The 14,999-nt window shown below is 38.2% G+C and overlaps 2 protein-coding genes across 3 annotated transcripts in view; both read left to right on the top strand.

Moving 5' to 3' along the window:
• Window positions 1-4,601, top strand: part of LOC147470358 (uncharacterized) — a 21,347-nt gene extending 16,746 nt beyond the window's left edge. For both annotated transcript variants that reach the window (XM_086544446.1, XM_086544445.1), the window contains exons 4-5: window positions 4,016-4,141; window positions 4,384-4,601. In XM_086544446.1, the coding sequence (XP_086400572.1) occupies window positions 4,016-4,141; window positions 4,384-4,431 (174 nt within the window). In that variant the 3' untranslated portion in view covers window positions 4,432-4,601. The remainder of the gene's footprint in view (window positions 1-4,015; window positions 4,142-4,383) is intronic.
• A 111-nt stretch (window positions 4,602-4,712) lies between these two features.
• Window positions 4,713-14,788, top strand: LOC122246698 (pre-mRNA processing factor 39). The gene is made up of 11 exons (XM_086544444.1): window positions 4,713-4,785; window positions 5,350-5,498; window positions 7,117-7,242; window positions 7,986-8,160; window positions 8,432-8,701; window positions 8,939-9,071; window positions 10,106-10,323; window positions 12,003-12,062; window positions 12,176-12,357; window positions 12,815-12,946; window positions 13,324-14,788. The coding sequence occupies exons 2-11, from the start codon at window positions 5,407-5,409 to the stop codon at window positions 13,592-13,594; spliced, it is 1,659 nt and encodes a 552-aa protein (XP_086400570.1). The 5' UTR covers window positions 4,713-4,785; window positions 5,350-5,406; the 3' UTR covers window positions 13,595-14,788.
• The last annotated feature ends 211 nt before the right edge of the window (window positions 14,789-14,999 follow it).

Raw genomic sequence — 14,999 nt, 5'->3', positions numbered from 1 at the left:
ACAAACAAATACAAACAACACCACACAAACAAAAACACCAACACACCAACACAAAAAACAACAACACAACAACAAAAACAAAACAAAAACAACACAAACACAAACAACACACACCAACACACAAAAAACACAACAAAACACACAACCACAAACACAAACAAAACAAAACCAAAAACAAAAAAACACAAAACACCACAAAAGAAACAACACACACAACACAAAAACACACAAACAACAAAAACCACAAACCAAACAACAAACAAAACACCAAACAACAACAACAAAACAACACACCAAACAAAAACAAAACAAACACACCACAAACAACAAAACACCAACCACCACAACACACAACAACACAACACCAAAAACACCAAAGAACACAAAAACACCAAAGAACACCAAAAAACACCAAAAACACCAAAAAAACAACAAAACAAAAAACAAACACAACAACACCAAAAAACAACAAACACAAAAAAAAACAAATACAAACAACAACAAACAAACACACCACAAACAAACACAGAAACAAACACGAACACACAAACAAACACAAAACACAACAAACACACACAAAAACCAAAACACCACAACAAAAAACAAAACCACAACAAGACAAACACCAACAACAACACAAACAAAAAACAAAACACCACAAACCAACAAAAACAAACAACACAAAAACACACAACAAACCCAAACACACAAAACAACAAACACCACAAAAAACACACAAAAACAAAAAACCAAACACAACAAACCACAACACAAACACCACAAAAACACACACAACACCCAAACAACCAAAAACACAACACACACACAACCACAACAAACAACACAACAACCACAAAAACACAAAAACACCACCCAAACAAACAAAAACACACAACACCACACCAAACAACAAACAAACACCACAACACACACACAAAACCAAACACACACCACACACAACAACCAAAACAACACAACCAACCACAACACACAAACCAACAACAAACCCCACACAACAACCACACAAAACAACACAAACCACCAAACAAAACACACAGACCCAACACAACCAAAAACAACAAACACAACCACACACCAAAACACCAACAAAAACACACAACAACACAACACAACACAACAACACACACAAAACAACAACACAAACACCACACACAAACAACAACAAACACAAAACAAACACACAACACAAACACCACAACAACAAAACCAAAACAACAACACACAACAAACAACCAAAACACATACACACACACACACAAACACACACATGCACACACAAAAAACAACACCAACACACAAACACAAACCAAAAAACACAACACACAACAAAACACACAACAAACCCACACAACAAACACAAAAAACCACAAACAAACAACACAACACAACAAAACACCACACAACAAACACAAACACAACACAACACAAAACAACACACCAACAAACACAACCAACACACAACACAAACACACACAACACCACCACAAACACAACAACAACACAACAAACCAAAACAAACACACAACAACAACAAAACAAAACACAACACAAACCCACAACAACACAACCACACAAACAAACAACAAAAACGCACAACACACACAACAACACACAAAAACAAACAACAACACAAACCAACCAAACAACAAACACAACAACACACAGACACACACAACACAACCACACACAACAACAAACAAAAAACACCACCAACACAACACAAACCAACACACACAAACACACAACAAAAACCACACAACACACAACAAAACACAACCCACAACACACACACAAACACAAACACACAAACAACACAAAACACACACACACACACACAAACACACACACACACACACAACACACACACACACACCAAACACACACACACACACACAAAACACACCACACACACCACACAAACACACACACACACACACAAACACACACCACAACAACACACACACACCACACAACAACACACACACACTCAAAACAAACACACACACACACACACACAAAAACACACACACACACACACACAACACAACACACACACACACACAAAAACACACACACACACACAACACACACCACACACAACACACACACCACAGACACCACACACACCACACACAACACACACAATAAACACAACACACACAACACACACACCACACACAACACACACAACACACACAACACACACACCACACACACCACACACAACACACACAACACACACAACACACACACAACACACACAACACAACCAACCACACACACACACACACCCACCCACCAACACCCACATCACCACCCCATCACCCCCACATCCACAACCACCACCACACCATCCATCCACCAACCCATCCATCCCACCACCCCCCATCCACCACCCCCATCCATCATCCACCCATCCACCATCCACCATCCCCACCCCACCCCATCCATCCACCTATCCCCATCCATCCACCCATCTCCATCCCCATCCATCCACCTATCCCCATCCATCCATCCCCACCCCCATCCATCCACCCATCCCCAGCCATCCACCCATCCCCAGCCATCCACATCCCACATCCCCAACCACCATCCCACACCATCCCCACCCGTCCCTATCCACCCCCACCCATCCCCATCCATCCACCCATCCCCATCCATCCCCCCACTCCTATCCATCCCCACCCATCCCCATCCATCCACTCATCCCCATCCATCCACCCATCTCCATCCATCCACCCATCCCCATCCATCCACCCATCCCCATCCATCCACCCATCCCCATCCATCCACCCATCCCCATCCATCCACCCATCCCCATCCATCCACCCATCCCCATCCATCCACCCATCCCCCACCCATCCCTATCCATCCCCACCCATCCCCATCCATCCACCCATCCCCATCCATCCACCCATCCCCATCCATCCACCCATCCCCATCCATTCACCCATCCACCCATCCCCATCCATTCACCCATCCACCCATCCCCATCCATTCACCCATCCACCCATCCCCATCCATCCTGCCATCCACTCATCCCCATCCATCCACCCATCCCCATCCATTCACCCATCCCCATCCATCCACCCATCCCCATCCATCCACCCATCCATCCACCTATCCCCATCCATCCACCCATCCCCATCCATCCACCCATCCCCATCCATCCACCCATCCACCCATCCCCATCCATCCACCCATCCCCATCCATCCACCCATCCCCATCCATCCACCCATCCCCATCCATCCACCCATCCCCATCCATCCACCCATCCCCATCCCCACCCATCCACCCATCCCCACCCATCCACCCATCCATCCCCATCACCCATCCACCATCCCCACCATCCCCATCCATCCATCCATCTCCACCCATCCCCCCATCCACCCATCCCCATCCATCCATCCATCCACCCATCCCCATCCATTCACCCATCCACCCATCCCCATCCATCCTGCCATCCACTCATCCCCATCCATCCACCCATCCCCATCCATTTACCCATCCACCCATCCCTATCCATCCACCCATCCCCATCCATCCGCCCATCCCCATCCATCCCTATCCATCCACCCATCCCCATCCATCCGCCCATCCCCATCCATCCCTATCCATCCCCACCAAAACCCACCCATCCCCATCCATCCACCCATCCCCATCCATCCACCCATCTCCATCTACCCATCCACCCATCCCCATCCATCCACCCATCCACCCACACCCTCCCACCCATCTACCCACACACACACAAGCACACCCACATGCACACACAAGCGTGCGTACACATATGTGCACACCCACACGCACACACACTCACTAACACACACGCACACATGCGCGCTCATGAATACACAAGAACACACACATACACATGGACACGCACACGGACATACACACCACAGCCTTTCACTTAGGAATTCTCTCTCTCTTGATTAGTGTTATGAATTATGAAATGTTGACGTATATCTAATTCCCTCTTATGATTTTTAGAGCGATTTGGAATCCGGACGAGAAGCTTATGACGGATTCTTTGGTCGTTACCCTTATTGCTACGGATACTGGAAGAAGTATGCTGACCTTGAAAGACGCAAGGGTACCAAGGAAACTGCTATGAAGGTGAGTTCTCTAGAAGTTCAGAAAGAAAGTGATGAAGTGATGTTAAAAGTGAAGACAATTGTAACATGTTGTTTTCTTGCAGTGATCCAAAAGGTAGGTATTGCTTTAGCCTTCTGAATCCAAACTGAATGATGATGGAAACAACTGAAATGGAGGAAAATGTTTGCATGCTTGGGTTCACTGGGATAATGTACATGATATCTACCAATAATCTTATTAACCAAGTGCATATTCTGTTTCAGAGAAAATACAGAGCAAGGGTTTGTTTTGAATGTGTATGGAATACATAATATGTTTATGTTGTTATCTATAATTTTCTGCACATACATTTCTTGGTTTGTTATAATTGATATATGCATTGGGTATATATGTGACTGCTTTTTACTTATGCAAAATGGAATTAAAAAACAAAGCAAAAGCAAAGACAAACAAAAAGGCCAAAAAAAAAAAAAAGAATAAAGAATATAAGTCAGAGCTGCAAACATCGTGTTCAGGATTGCTGCACTTTTTGTGTGAGGTTTTTGTGCACTTAATTTACTCTTGGCGTTATCTGGCGAAGCGGCAGGGGTGTCGCGTCCCTCTCTCACTCAGTCATCTTGGTGTCAGCGCGCAGAGTAGCCGTACAGCGCCCCAGGGTAACAACAGTAGGTACTCCCTCAATATACCGGCCCTCACTACCCACTGGCACCACTACCGGGGTTCCTCAAGGTCCTTCAGGAGGTTTGCCCTACTCCAATTAGAGGGTAGGCCCTACCCATGCCTTACATACACTGCTTTTCTCCATCGTATACACATCCCTATTCAACAAACACAAGATATATAGTGTGAGAACATGGGTTGAAGGGAGGCACACAGAGTACTCCAATCTTCTGTTATACCTGGGGGAACCCTGTAGAGTGATCGATGCCTATCTGTGTGGGGCTTGGGTCAGATGATGAACTATATGCCAACACTTTGTTGAATTGATGATACATTTAGAAGGCTTGACTTACTGGTGTTTTAAACTCTGATTGGGGATCTTGTATCCAGTTATTAGATGGTGTGATTTTTTACTAGGTGATTGCATGGTTCTAAATTAGGATATGTCCCATGGATCATGGATTACAGGATCCCCTTTTTGGTGTTCAGCAGAGTATACCAGAGAGTCAGTCATCATCTTGTATTTTTTTTCCCTATTGTGATCTAACTTTGTTATTTGATGGTAACAGGTGTTTAACCGGGGATTGGATGCCATCCGACTAAGTGTTGACCTGTGGCTTCACTTTATGGAGTACATCACGTCGCAGTACCCAGACGATGAGGCATTTGTGAGGCAAGAATTTGAGCGTGCAATTGAAACTTGTGGCTTGGAGTTCAAGTAAGTATCTTTATTTTCAACATTTTATTTTTGAAAAGGAAGTTTGCTTTATTTTTTTTTCATTGTTTTTGTCAAATGGAAAAATTTATACGTAGATAGTATCATGATTTAGAGGTATGCATTCTTTTTATTATAAGAGAGGAGGAGAAAGAGGCAGGAGCTGTAATAGATTTGAAGGACTATTTATGGCTTTAATCCATTCACAACGAGATGTATTTTTGCCTACTCCTGCTTACGCCAGGAAGATAACAAGACTGCGACGCTTCATGCTGGGGTGTTTTCTCGCTACGCGGGGCCACGCTGAACCTCTCAGAGTGTTCTTTACCCACCCTATTCTTATAGTTTTAATGAATGTGTCTACAGGTAAAGGCACGTAAAATATTGCCACATTGAGACGAGTTATTTTAGTCAAAAATCATGTTACAGCAATGCTTTTCTAGTGTTATTTTATTGAACTTTGCATATATTCTTCACTTCTCTCTGAAAATACCAATGGAAAGTGGAAACAATCTTAGTGGGACATCAAGAAACATTTTTTTTTTTTACCAAAATGAAAAGAATATAAATAATCATACATACATATATAAGTATGTACATGTACCTTGTGATGTGATGTGATATCATGGGTAATCAATAAATTAGAAGTATTACATTAGTAATTTTTTACTTTATTTCATTTCTTGGTCAGTCACATTTGATGTTACAATATCTTTTCGGCTGAGATCTTTTTATTCAATCGATTAAGAAGCAGAAATTACTATGATGTCATCATGAAGAAGACAGGTGAAAAGCGCTCATAAAGCTGCAATGCAGGGAGCTGGGAGAGATCTTGCGCTGTCCCTGCGAGCACTTTTTATCTAGATAGCTGGAGTGGCATTATGGAAATATAAGCCCCAGCGTGAATGGTTAATAGATTTTTTTTTTATATGTAAGTAAATATTACTTAATGTAGTGCAGACTTGAGGATTCCAGTAGCCTGAATCATGACAAAAGCTTCTTTATTGAGTTTTGTTTAATGTTGGTAACTTGTGCTGAACCAACTCCCACAAGCCCACAATATAATCTATCTGGAAATTTGAGTCTATAATCAGTATTTGTGGAAATGGTAGTTATATATATTGCAACTATACATTTCTAGCATTAATTGATATTTTTTGCTTTATGTATTGGTTAAAAGAACATATGGTATTTTAATATATATCTGTGTCCTGTTGTATATTTTCCATGAAGTATGATAACATTGTTTTAGTTACTCAATTTTAAGCATCCTACCTCTCCCTCTCCCTCTCCCTCTCCCTCTCCCCTCTCTCCTCTCCCTCTCCCTCTCCCTCTCCCCTTCTCACTCTCCCCTCTCCCCTCTCCCTCTCCCATTCCCATTCCATTTCTCCCTTTCCCTTTTCCTCCCCCCTTGCTCTCCCCAGTCAGTCTATACTAGTATATTTGGGAATGTCCTATTTCAAGAATATTTATCACTTGGTTATAGTTCTTATATCAAATTTTAAGATAGAAGTTAAAAGATTTATATATTTATATGATTGTAAAATCTATTTTTTTTTTACCCTATCATTCATAACCTATTTCAAATTAGTAGTGTGCTAATGGTAATCTTTCCCCTCAGGTCAGACAAGCTGTGGGAGGCATACATAAATTGGGAGAGTGGTGGCAAGAGATGGAAAAATGTTACACAGCTGTACGAAAGACTCCTAGCCACTCCAACAAGCAAATACATGCAGCACTGGCAAAAGTAAGTTTTGTTTGATGTTTGAGACCTTGTATATGTGGAGTTGTATGTTGTGTATATATAGGGTCTAAGAGGAAATTTGATGTTACTGCATGTTTGTGTCTTTTTCTTGGATATCATGAGCCTTGTTTAGAAGGAATTACGCCATTCAGTGAGAAAGTAATTTTTAAAATGTAAGCTTTAGATGAAAGTCACACATCACACGTGGAAAGTTTCACATTTTAAATTTTCTTGTTTTTGACAAATGAAGACAGACAAGAGCTTACACCATTTTCTTTTTTAAGAAAGGGGTGAGAGGGGGGTATCTACAGTAAGGAAACCTTATGTCAATTTCAAGTTATATTCAAATGTTAAATTATGGCCAGGATATCTGAAATCATAACATTCTGGCAGTTATTGGGAAAATTTTGAAAAAAATAAATGAAAATATTTGTCACTCAGTTTGAAAAGTATTTAGATGCTCTTTTCTTTCTTGTTTGAAACTGTTTTAATTCACTGAACAGGTACATAAGATTATAGTTTTAAAGAACAAAAATAGAAAATATAGATGTTTTGAAAATAATTACAAATATAACAAATGATTGAATTTTTCATTCTGGTTCTCTTGATAGGAAGATAAGTGTCTCTTCATATTTTGAATAGATGTATAGAACTTATTTCTGGTGTATAAGAAAAGAAAAAAAATCATTGATTAGCTACTATAAGTTGTTATTACATTTGATACAACTTTTTTTCTTTCTTTAAAGGTTCCAGGAGCATGTGAAAAAGCACCTACCAAGTGAAGTTGTTGGTGTGGATGAATTCCTAAGTTTACGGCGATCTGTTCTAACCGAGTTGAATCGCTCAGATATTGAAACTCCAGATGAAGCCCCCCCAGGTGTGGAGGCAGCCCCTGGGGACGAACAAGTGGGGACAAACGTGGTAAGATTGTTCCATTTAGAGAGTAGTTTTTAGTCTTGCTTATTGATTTTGATTTGCAGTGTAACTCTTAAAAAATTATGGTCACGTTCATTACTTTATGGAATCTAAATACATTCAGTATTCATCACTTGTACAAGTTTACTTCTTGAAATAGCAAGTGGTAGTTCATTGAACTCAAGTGGTTTCAAAGATTCCTTAAATACATTCGGCTCACTCAATAGTATCATAGGTGCTGTGCTGGATGACTTCAAAGTTACGAAAATGATTTCAGGATGAAGAGACCAAAGCTCTTCAGAAAAGTATCATATCTGCACGTCAGAAGATTCACGAAGCAAATGTTGTTGAAGCAAAGGCATTGTGGAGTTATGAGGATGCCATCAAGAGGCCGTATTTCCACGTGAAGCCACTAGAGAAGAGCCAGTTGACTGCCTGGAGGAATTACCTGGACTATGAAATTAAGCAAGGAAAATCGTCAAGAGTCCGAGTCCTGTTTGAAAGATGCCTCATTGCATGTGCCTTGTATGAGGAATTCTGGATGAGGGTAAGTATTTTCTTCAGAATCACAGACAAATATTTAAAATGATACTTTTAATTTTCGAATATGTTAAATGTAGACGGAACTGTCTTCATTTATGACCGTAATGAATATAAGTATTAAAGTAGCACATGGTGTTAGGCCTGTGCATTTTGAAATAACCTAGTGCTCTGTCCAGGCAGAGAATGGGTTAAGGAGGTATGTTTTTGAGATATTCTGGTAATCTAATATTTATTTTTGCAGTACATAAGGTACCTGGAAGAATCAGGAGCCCCAGAAAGTGAAGTTCGTGCCATCTATCAAAGGGCGTGTCACATTCATCTTAGGGACAAGTTCAGACCACATCTCTCTTGGGCAGCTTTTGAAGAAGAGAAAGGTAAGGACATGCATCATACTTCTTGTAGAGAAGAAAGTATCTCAAGAAAACTATAATATTTTGATTTTAAGAAAAGCAAGAAAACTGATGTAGGTCAGGTACATTTGTACCAAGTGATGGCCTATGCCGTCATTGTGATATTTTGCACCCTTTGTCGTAGAACGTCATGATGTCTCCCTCAAATCGGATGTATTACATTGATACATATGCTCATAGTAACAGGAGTTCCTTAGTATACACACATTTTTATTCACTCTTGAAAATGTTTATATATGTATATATGTATGTATGCATATGCATGTATGCACATGTATGTTTGTACATGTATGTATGTATGCATATGCATGAACATGTATATGTATATGTATGTATATATATGTATATATGTGTATATGTATGTATATATGTGTGTATGTATATATATTTATATGTTTGTTTATATATATATGTATGTGTATATATATGTATATATATATATATATATATATATATATATATATATATATATATATATATATATATATATATATATAAATAGATATATAGTTTATATATACATACATATATATATCATATATATATATAATGTAATGATATATATGATATGTATGTATATATTATATGTACGTTTATATATATATATATATATATATATATATATATATATATATATATATATATATATATATATATATATATATATATATATATATATATATATATATAATTTGGAAAGTGAACAGAGGAGAGGAATAACAATCTAAATACTTTTTTTTTCTTTCTTTAACATGTTAGAACATATTCCGATGGTATAATTAGGGAGAATTATTTAGTGTCTTTTATTCCCATTAAGGGTATAGTGACAGAAACAGAAAAAGAAAAGGCATCTCATTATTAACTTTCAGTAGATTAATGAAAATATACATTAGATTACTTTAGTAAGTTGAATCCTGGAATTAATATTTTTGTCCTTCATTTTGCATTGGCTGTGGACGTATCTGCTGACATGTTAGTAAAATAATATTCCTCCGTAGGTGATGGAGACCGAGCCCTTGAGATCCTGGAAGATATACAGACAAGAGTCCCTGGCAGTTTGGAGGCTTGGATGCAGGCCGCTGGAGTCGAGCGTCGTAGGGGCAATCTGGAAGCTACAAAAGAAATATTTGACCGCTGTCTGGCAATCTGCCAAGAAAGGGAGGATAAAAATGCACATTCGCATGTATCGCTCAAGTATGCGAGGTTCCACACTTTGGTAAGTATTTAATCTATATTTGTTTGGGCATTACTACTTTACCATTGAATGTAACCTTGCTTGTCTTAATTATCATGTAAAAGATCTTTTTTTGCCTACAGGCAGTGTACAAGCGGTGAGTGAAATGGGCAAAATCTGAAATTTGTAGCAAGAAAAAAAAAAAAAGACATTTTATATATGTCAAATGGATGGTACCCTTAAATCTTACAATGTTATCTTTGGAAGAAACTGTTTCAGGATCAGTCCTTGATTATTGTCCCATGAGGACTTTGGAGTCACTGACGTTAAACTAGTATGGTGTCCTGTGTGTCTTGACAGCCTTAGAACCCCATCTTCCTTAGGATATATTCATCATTAAGGTGTTAAAGCATAGTATGTTATGTTACTGAGGGTAGTTATAAGCAGGTAGTACCTCTGTCATTGAACTCTATAATGAGGAAAAACAAGATAAAATTATTTTCCCTCGTTTTTTCCTTGAGCTTAACCCATTCACGCTGGGGCCATTCCGGCTTTGCACGGTCGCTATACCGAGGTTTTCGAACGCATCATCCGAACGCTTCGAGATTCTCGGGCGCACGTGCCGCAAGCCTGGGCTGCCCGCTCGCTCACCCCGAGCGCCGGCCTTGGCCAGATATCTCGTCGGCGGCGTCGGACGCGAAAACTACGAAACGTGTCAGCACGTCATCCGGCGTGAGTGGGTTAAAGGATCTGAAACACATTGTTACCATGGGTAGAAGAGTAGAATTTAAAATTAATATTTGATACTAATAATGAAACTGAATGAGATATACAAATCATGACTGAAGAAAGGGGTCATGGTCAGCTGCCAACTAGGATTTTTATTGAAATGACATGGTGCTGCCTGTTCTTTACCTCCTTGATGTTACTCAGGCTACACAAATATTCAGTGCCTAGTTAACGTGACGAGTTTACCTCCCAGACCTACGAAAGGTAGCTTTAGCATTTTGAAGCATTAACCCCTCTGTGATGAGCATCACTTTACACTGCATTTTAATTTGTTCAAATTACAGGCTAGTTATTCCCCTAGTTGTGTAATTAAGGAATTATAACGTAATTGTATTATATGTAAGGCTAATTAGCATCTCATTGCTAATATACCTTTTTTATATTCAGATATTATATCAACTACATAGAAAATAATAGAAAACAACATCTGCACTTGTCCTGCTGAGCCGAGAAAATCTGATGTGCCTATCTTGGAATGTTTGATTTTTGTAGGGTGTGAAATGGGGAAATATAAGGCCAAAATATATTGTATGTGACAGCTATTGTATGTGATAGTATGTAATACTTTGATTTGTTCTTGATCTTGGATATTTTTTTTTTTTTTTTTTAGAAATAAGGACACCTGGATATTTTTCAAAAGGTTGTAGGTTAATGAATAAGTTTTAAAGACTTCTTTTATGGTTAGATCTTATGGTATGATCATCAAAGTACAATGTACAATATGAACGTCAGTGATATCAGAACAGTGAAATGGAAGCTATTTGCAATAAGTCTGAGATTCATGACCGTTACTTGTAATACTGACATTGCTATTGATTAGAGGTACATTAATAACCACTATCTCCCATTCACTCTTATCTATATGTAGTTATTTCAGTTTCTTTTTTAATTTTGCTGTAGTGACTAATGAATCTTTTTTTTTTTCTTTTCAGTTCTGTTCTGATACAGACAAAGGGGTTGAGGTCCTCAGAGAAGCCCTCGAATATAATAAGGTAAGCTTTAAAGCTGCCCTGCTAGCTTGAAATGTACTTGTGTATTTGTTGCTAATTTGTCAAAAATGGGAAAAAAATATTTTTGTTCATGTTAACCTTTTTTTCTGTTGCAGAATAACAGCAATGTGTTGCTAGCACTGGTGGATCAGGCTCTTCTGTGTCAGCCTCCCAAATTTACTGTGGCAGCAGAAATCTTAAAAGAGGGGCTTGATTCCTCTCAACAACCTGGAACTAGACTCATGTTTGCACACAGATACTTCCACTTCATGTCTGAATGTGGACAGGAGACAGACAGGTAAAAATCATGCTCATGAGATTCATTTCTTGGTACAACACTAGTCTAATAATGCACATGCAATATAGCAAATGTATTTAGTTAGGCATTGATATTATTTTTGTTTGATATAATCAAGTGATTATTGCTAATTGTTTAATTATTGCAGTACGCTGGTTAAGTTTTTACTTTGTATAATTATGTCAGCATGAGTATAGGCTTTCCATTTGGTTTCATGATTTTTTGGTAAACGCTATTTGCCTTTTAGAAACTTTGAATACATATCAAGAATCCCCCAAAATGGCAAAATACTGGACATCAATTTGAGCATCCTTATATATTCAGTCACATTGAGTGCATTTTATTCATAATTGGTCTCATTTAGCGTGTTATACTATATACCAGGTGTTCAAGTGCATGCATTTCATAACTGTAGTGTAGAATTTATTCAGATAAGATTCCCTTTTACTTTTTTCAGTGTGACCAATGGCTTGCGTGTTCTGAGGGAAGTTCAGATGGAAGTGAGACAAATGGATGCCTGTGCATCAGAAACAGATACTGCTAGTAATACCAGCAAACAAGGAGATGCAGCAAGTGGGGGTATATCTGTGTAAGTACACAATGTTGAATGAGTTCATTTACTCTGTAGTAGCATAAGTACAATCAGTCTAAACCGTTTTCATTCTTATATTTTATTAACCCTTGAGCTATTTTGACTTATGATGAAAACATCAGAATGGGCTTATTCACAGAGATTAGATGAATGTAGCCTGTATGGGAAAATGCTGTATATATGATGTTAAAACATTTGAAGTGCTATGATATATTGTGTGGGTATACACCAAATAGCAATGAAAAATAGATTATGAATGCAGAAATGGTGCTTCTATTACTAGACTGGGCATATGTAACTGATTAAGTGGCCATTGTTGAATCAGTGCTCTAATTTAGTTTAAAGAGATGTTCATCTGATTGTCTGTATTGCAGAATTGAGTCCCGACGGGAGAAGAGAGGGAGCCAGGAGAAGACCAGTCCCAGTCCTGTCAATGGCACAACAGGAACCACACAGCAACAACAGGCTGTTAACACAAATTACCAGGGCTACCAGCAGGCAGGATATGGTGGCTATAACCAGGGCTATGCACAGGGCTATGGAGCCTCGCATTACCAAGGATGGGGTTACCCAGCTCAACAGGGTGGTTATGGTTATGGACAGCAAGGTTGGGGTGCCTACGGAAGTTATTACGGCCAGAGATAAGAATGAAGTCATTCTTTTATTTTTACTCCTTTTAAGTGATTCACAGATATAAGTAATCCTCCATGTGTAAAGCATGAATGTATATTGGAATGCTTTGTTAACAGGATTTCCAAGTTGTCTAGGAGATTGCATTACTTTTGTTGTATGGTGAGTAATGATAAAGTCCTTGATATTCACTTAAGCCTTTCAAGTTTAGATATTTGTAATATGTCTCATTATGATGAAATTGGTTAATATGTTGTGAATGTACTGTTGAATATGTATGTCATGGTCATTTAGTAATACTGTGGATAAATGTTATTGCAGATATTTGTCTACACGAGACCATTCAAACCGGAGAAACTAAATGAAGTCTTGAAATTGAAAATCCCGTCTATAGCGAGTTTGATTAAGCTATAAGATACAGTTGCCTAGTACTATATTTAAGAAATATTATGTGCAGAACTTTAGAAACTTTTGTGAACCAAGGGAAGGGAAGTATGTAGCAAGTTCGTTTCAGTGCTGGGTAAAATGTATAACATAGGGTCGTAGGCCTCCCAATTTTTAAATTTTAAGAAAATTTGCTTGTATACAAAAAAATCCTGCACGAGAAATTAAAGAATGTTTACATACAGATTTTGTACAGATTTTACTTTTTTGAAAGTTAACCAATAAAGAATAAGAAATATCTTTGAAAATTGAGACTGGTATTGTAATTTGAAAAATCCTTTTTTTTGTCTTTTGTAGAAGAATATATTTCATTGCTAGATGTGTATATACCAATTTGGTATAGAGTTTTCAAGTTAAATGGCTTTTATACCTTATTTTTACAGTAAGCTTCTTTTTACTTTGTTCTACAGCTAGTAGAGACCAATGAAGTAAACAGTAAGAACATTTATGGTTCAGAATATTTTATTTTCTCATAAGGATTCCCTTCTAAAGTGTAGAAAATGACAGAAATGAGTAAATGATAGAACTGACAGTGAATATTTTTATAGTTGCCATATGAATATAAATTTACTAAAATCCATGTTCATAAAACCAAATATGAAACTAATTTCTCGTCTGTGTCCCAAGTTAGTCTTACTTTTATCACTTTGCAGTTGACAATCATATCCATGTGTATGTCACTTAGGTGAACTGATATGCCAAACAGTCGTTTACTCATGAAATGTTTTGAAACATTTTGAGCCACATATTAAATTGAATTGATTATGTCTTGTTTTATTAAACATAAGAGCTTAGTGTTACTTAGAGTGATTTAAAAAACATTGGTAAGTCAAGTAAATGTATATGTGTCAATTCCCCACAAATTCCTTGCAGGAAATGTTCTGTTGCAGATATTAGTGGAACACAAAAGGAAAAAGATCCTAGTTGATACATTTTTTATTGTCTTTGAAACTGGAAATTATAGACTTTAATGATA

This window comes from Penaeus japonicus, unplaced genomic scaffold (assembly GCF_977035675.1).
Source record: "Penaeus japonicus unplaced genomic scaffold, GWHDUDI00000001_assembly GWHDUDI00000015, whole genome shotgun sequence".
NCBI classification, from domain to species: domain Eukaryota; kingdom Metazoa; phylum Arthropoda; class Malacostraca; order Decapoda; family Penaeidae; genus Penaeus; species Penaeus japonicus.
The sequence above is the reverse complement of the archived record's forward strand: the minus strand, read 5'-3'. Positions and strand labels throughout refer to the sequence as shown.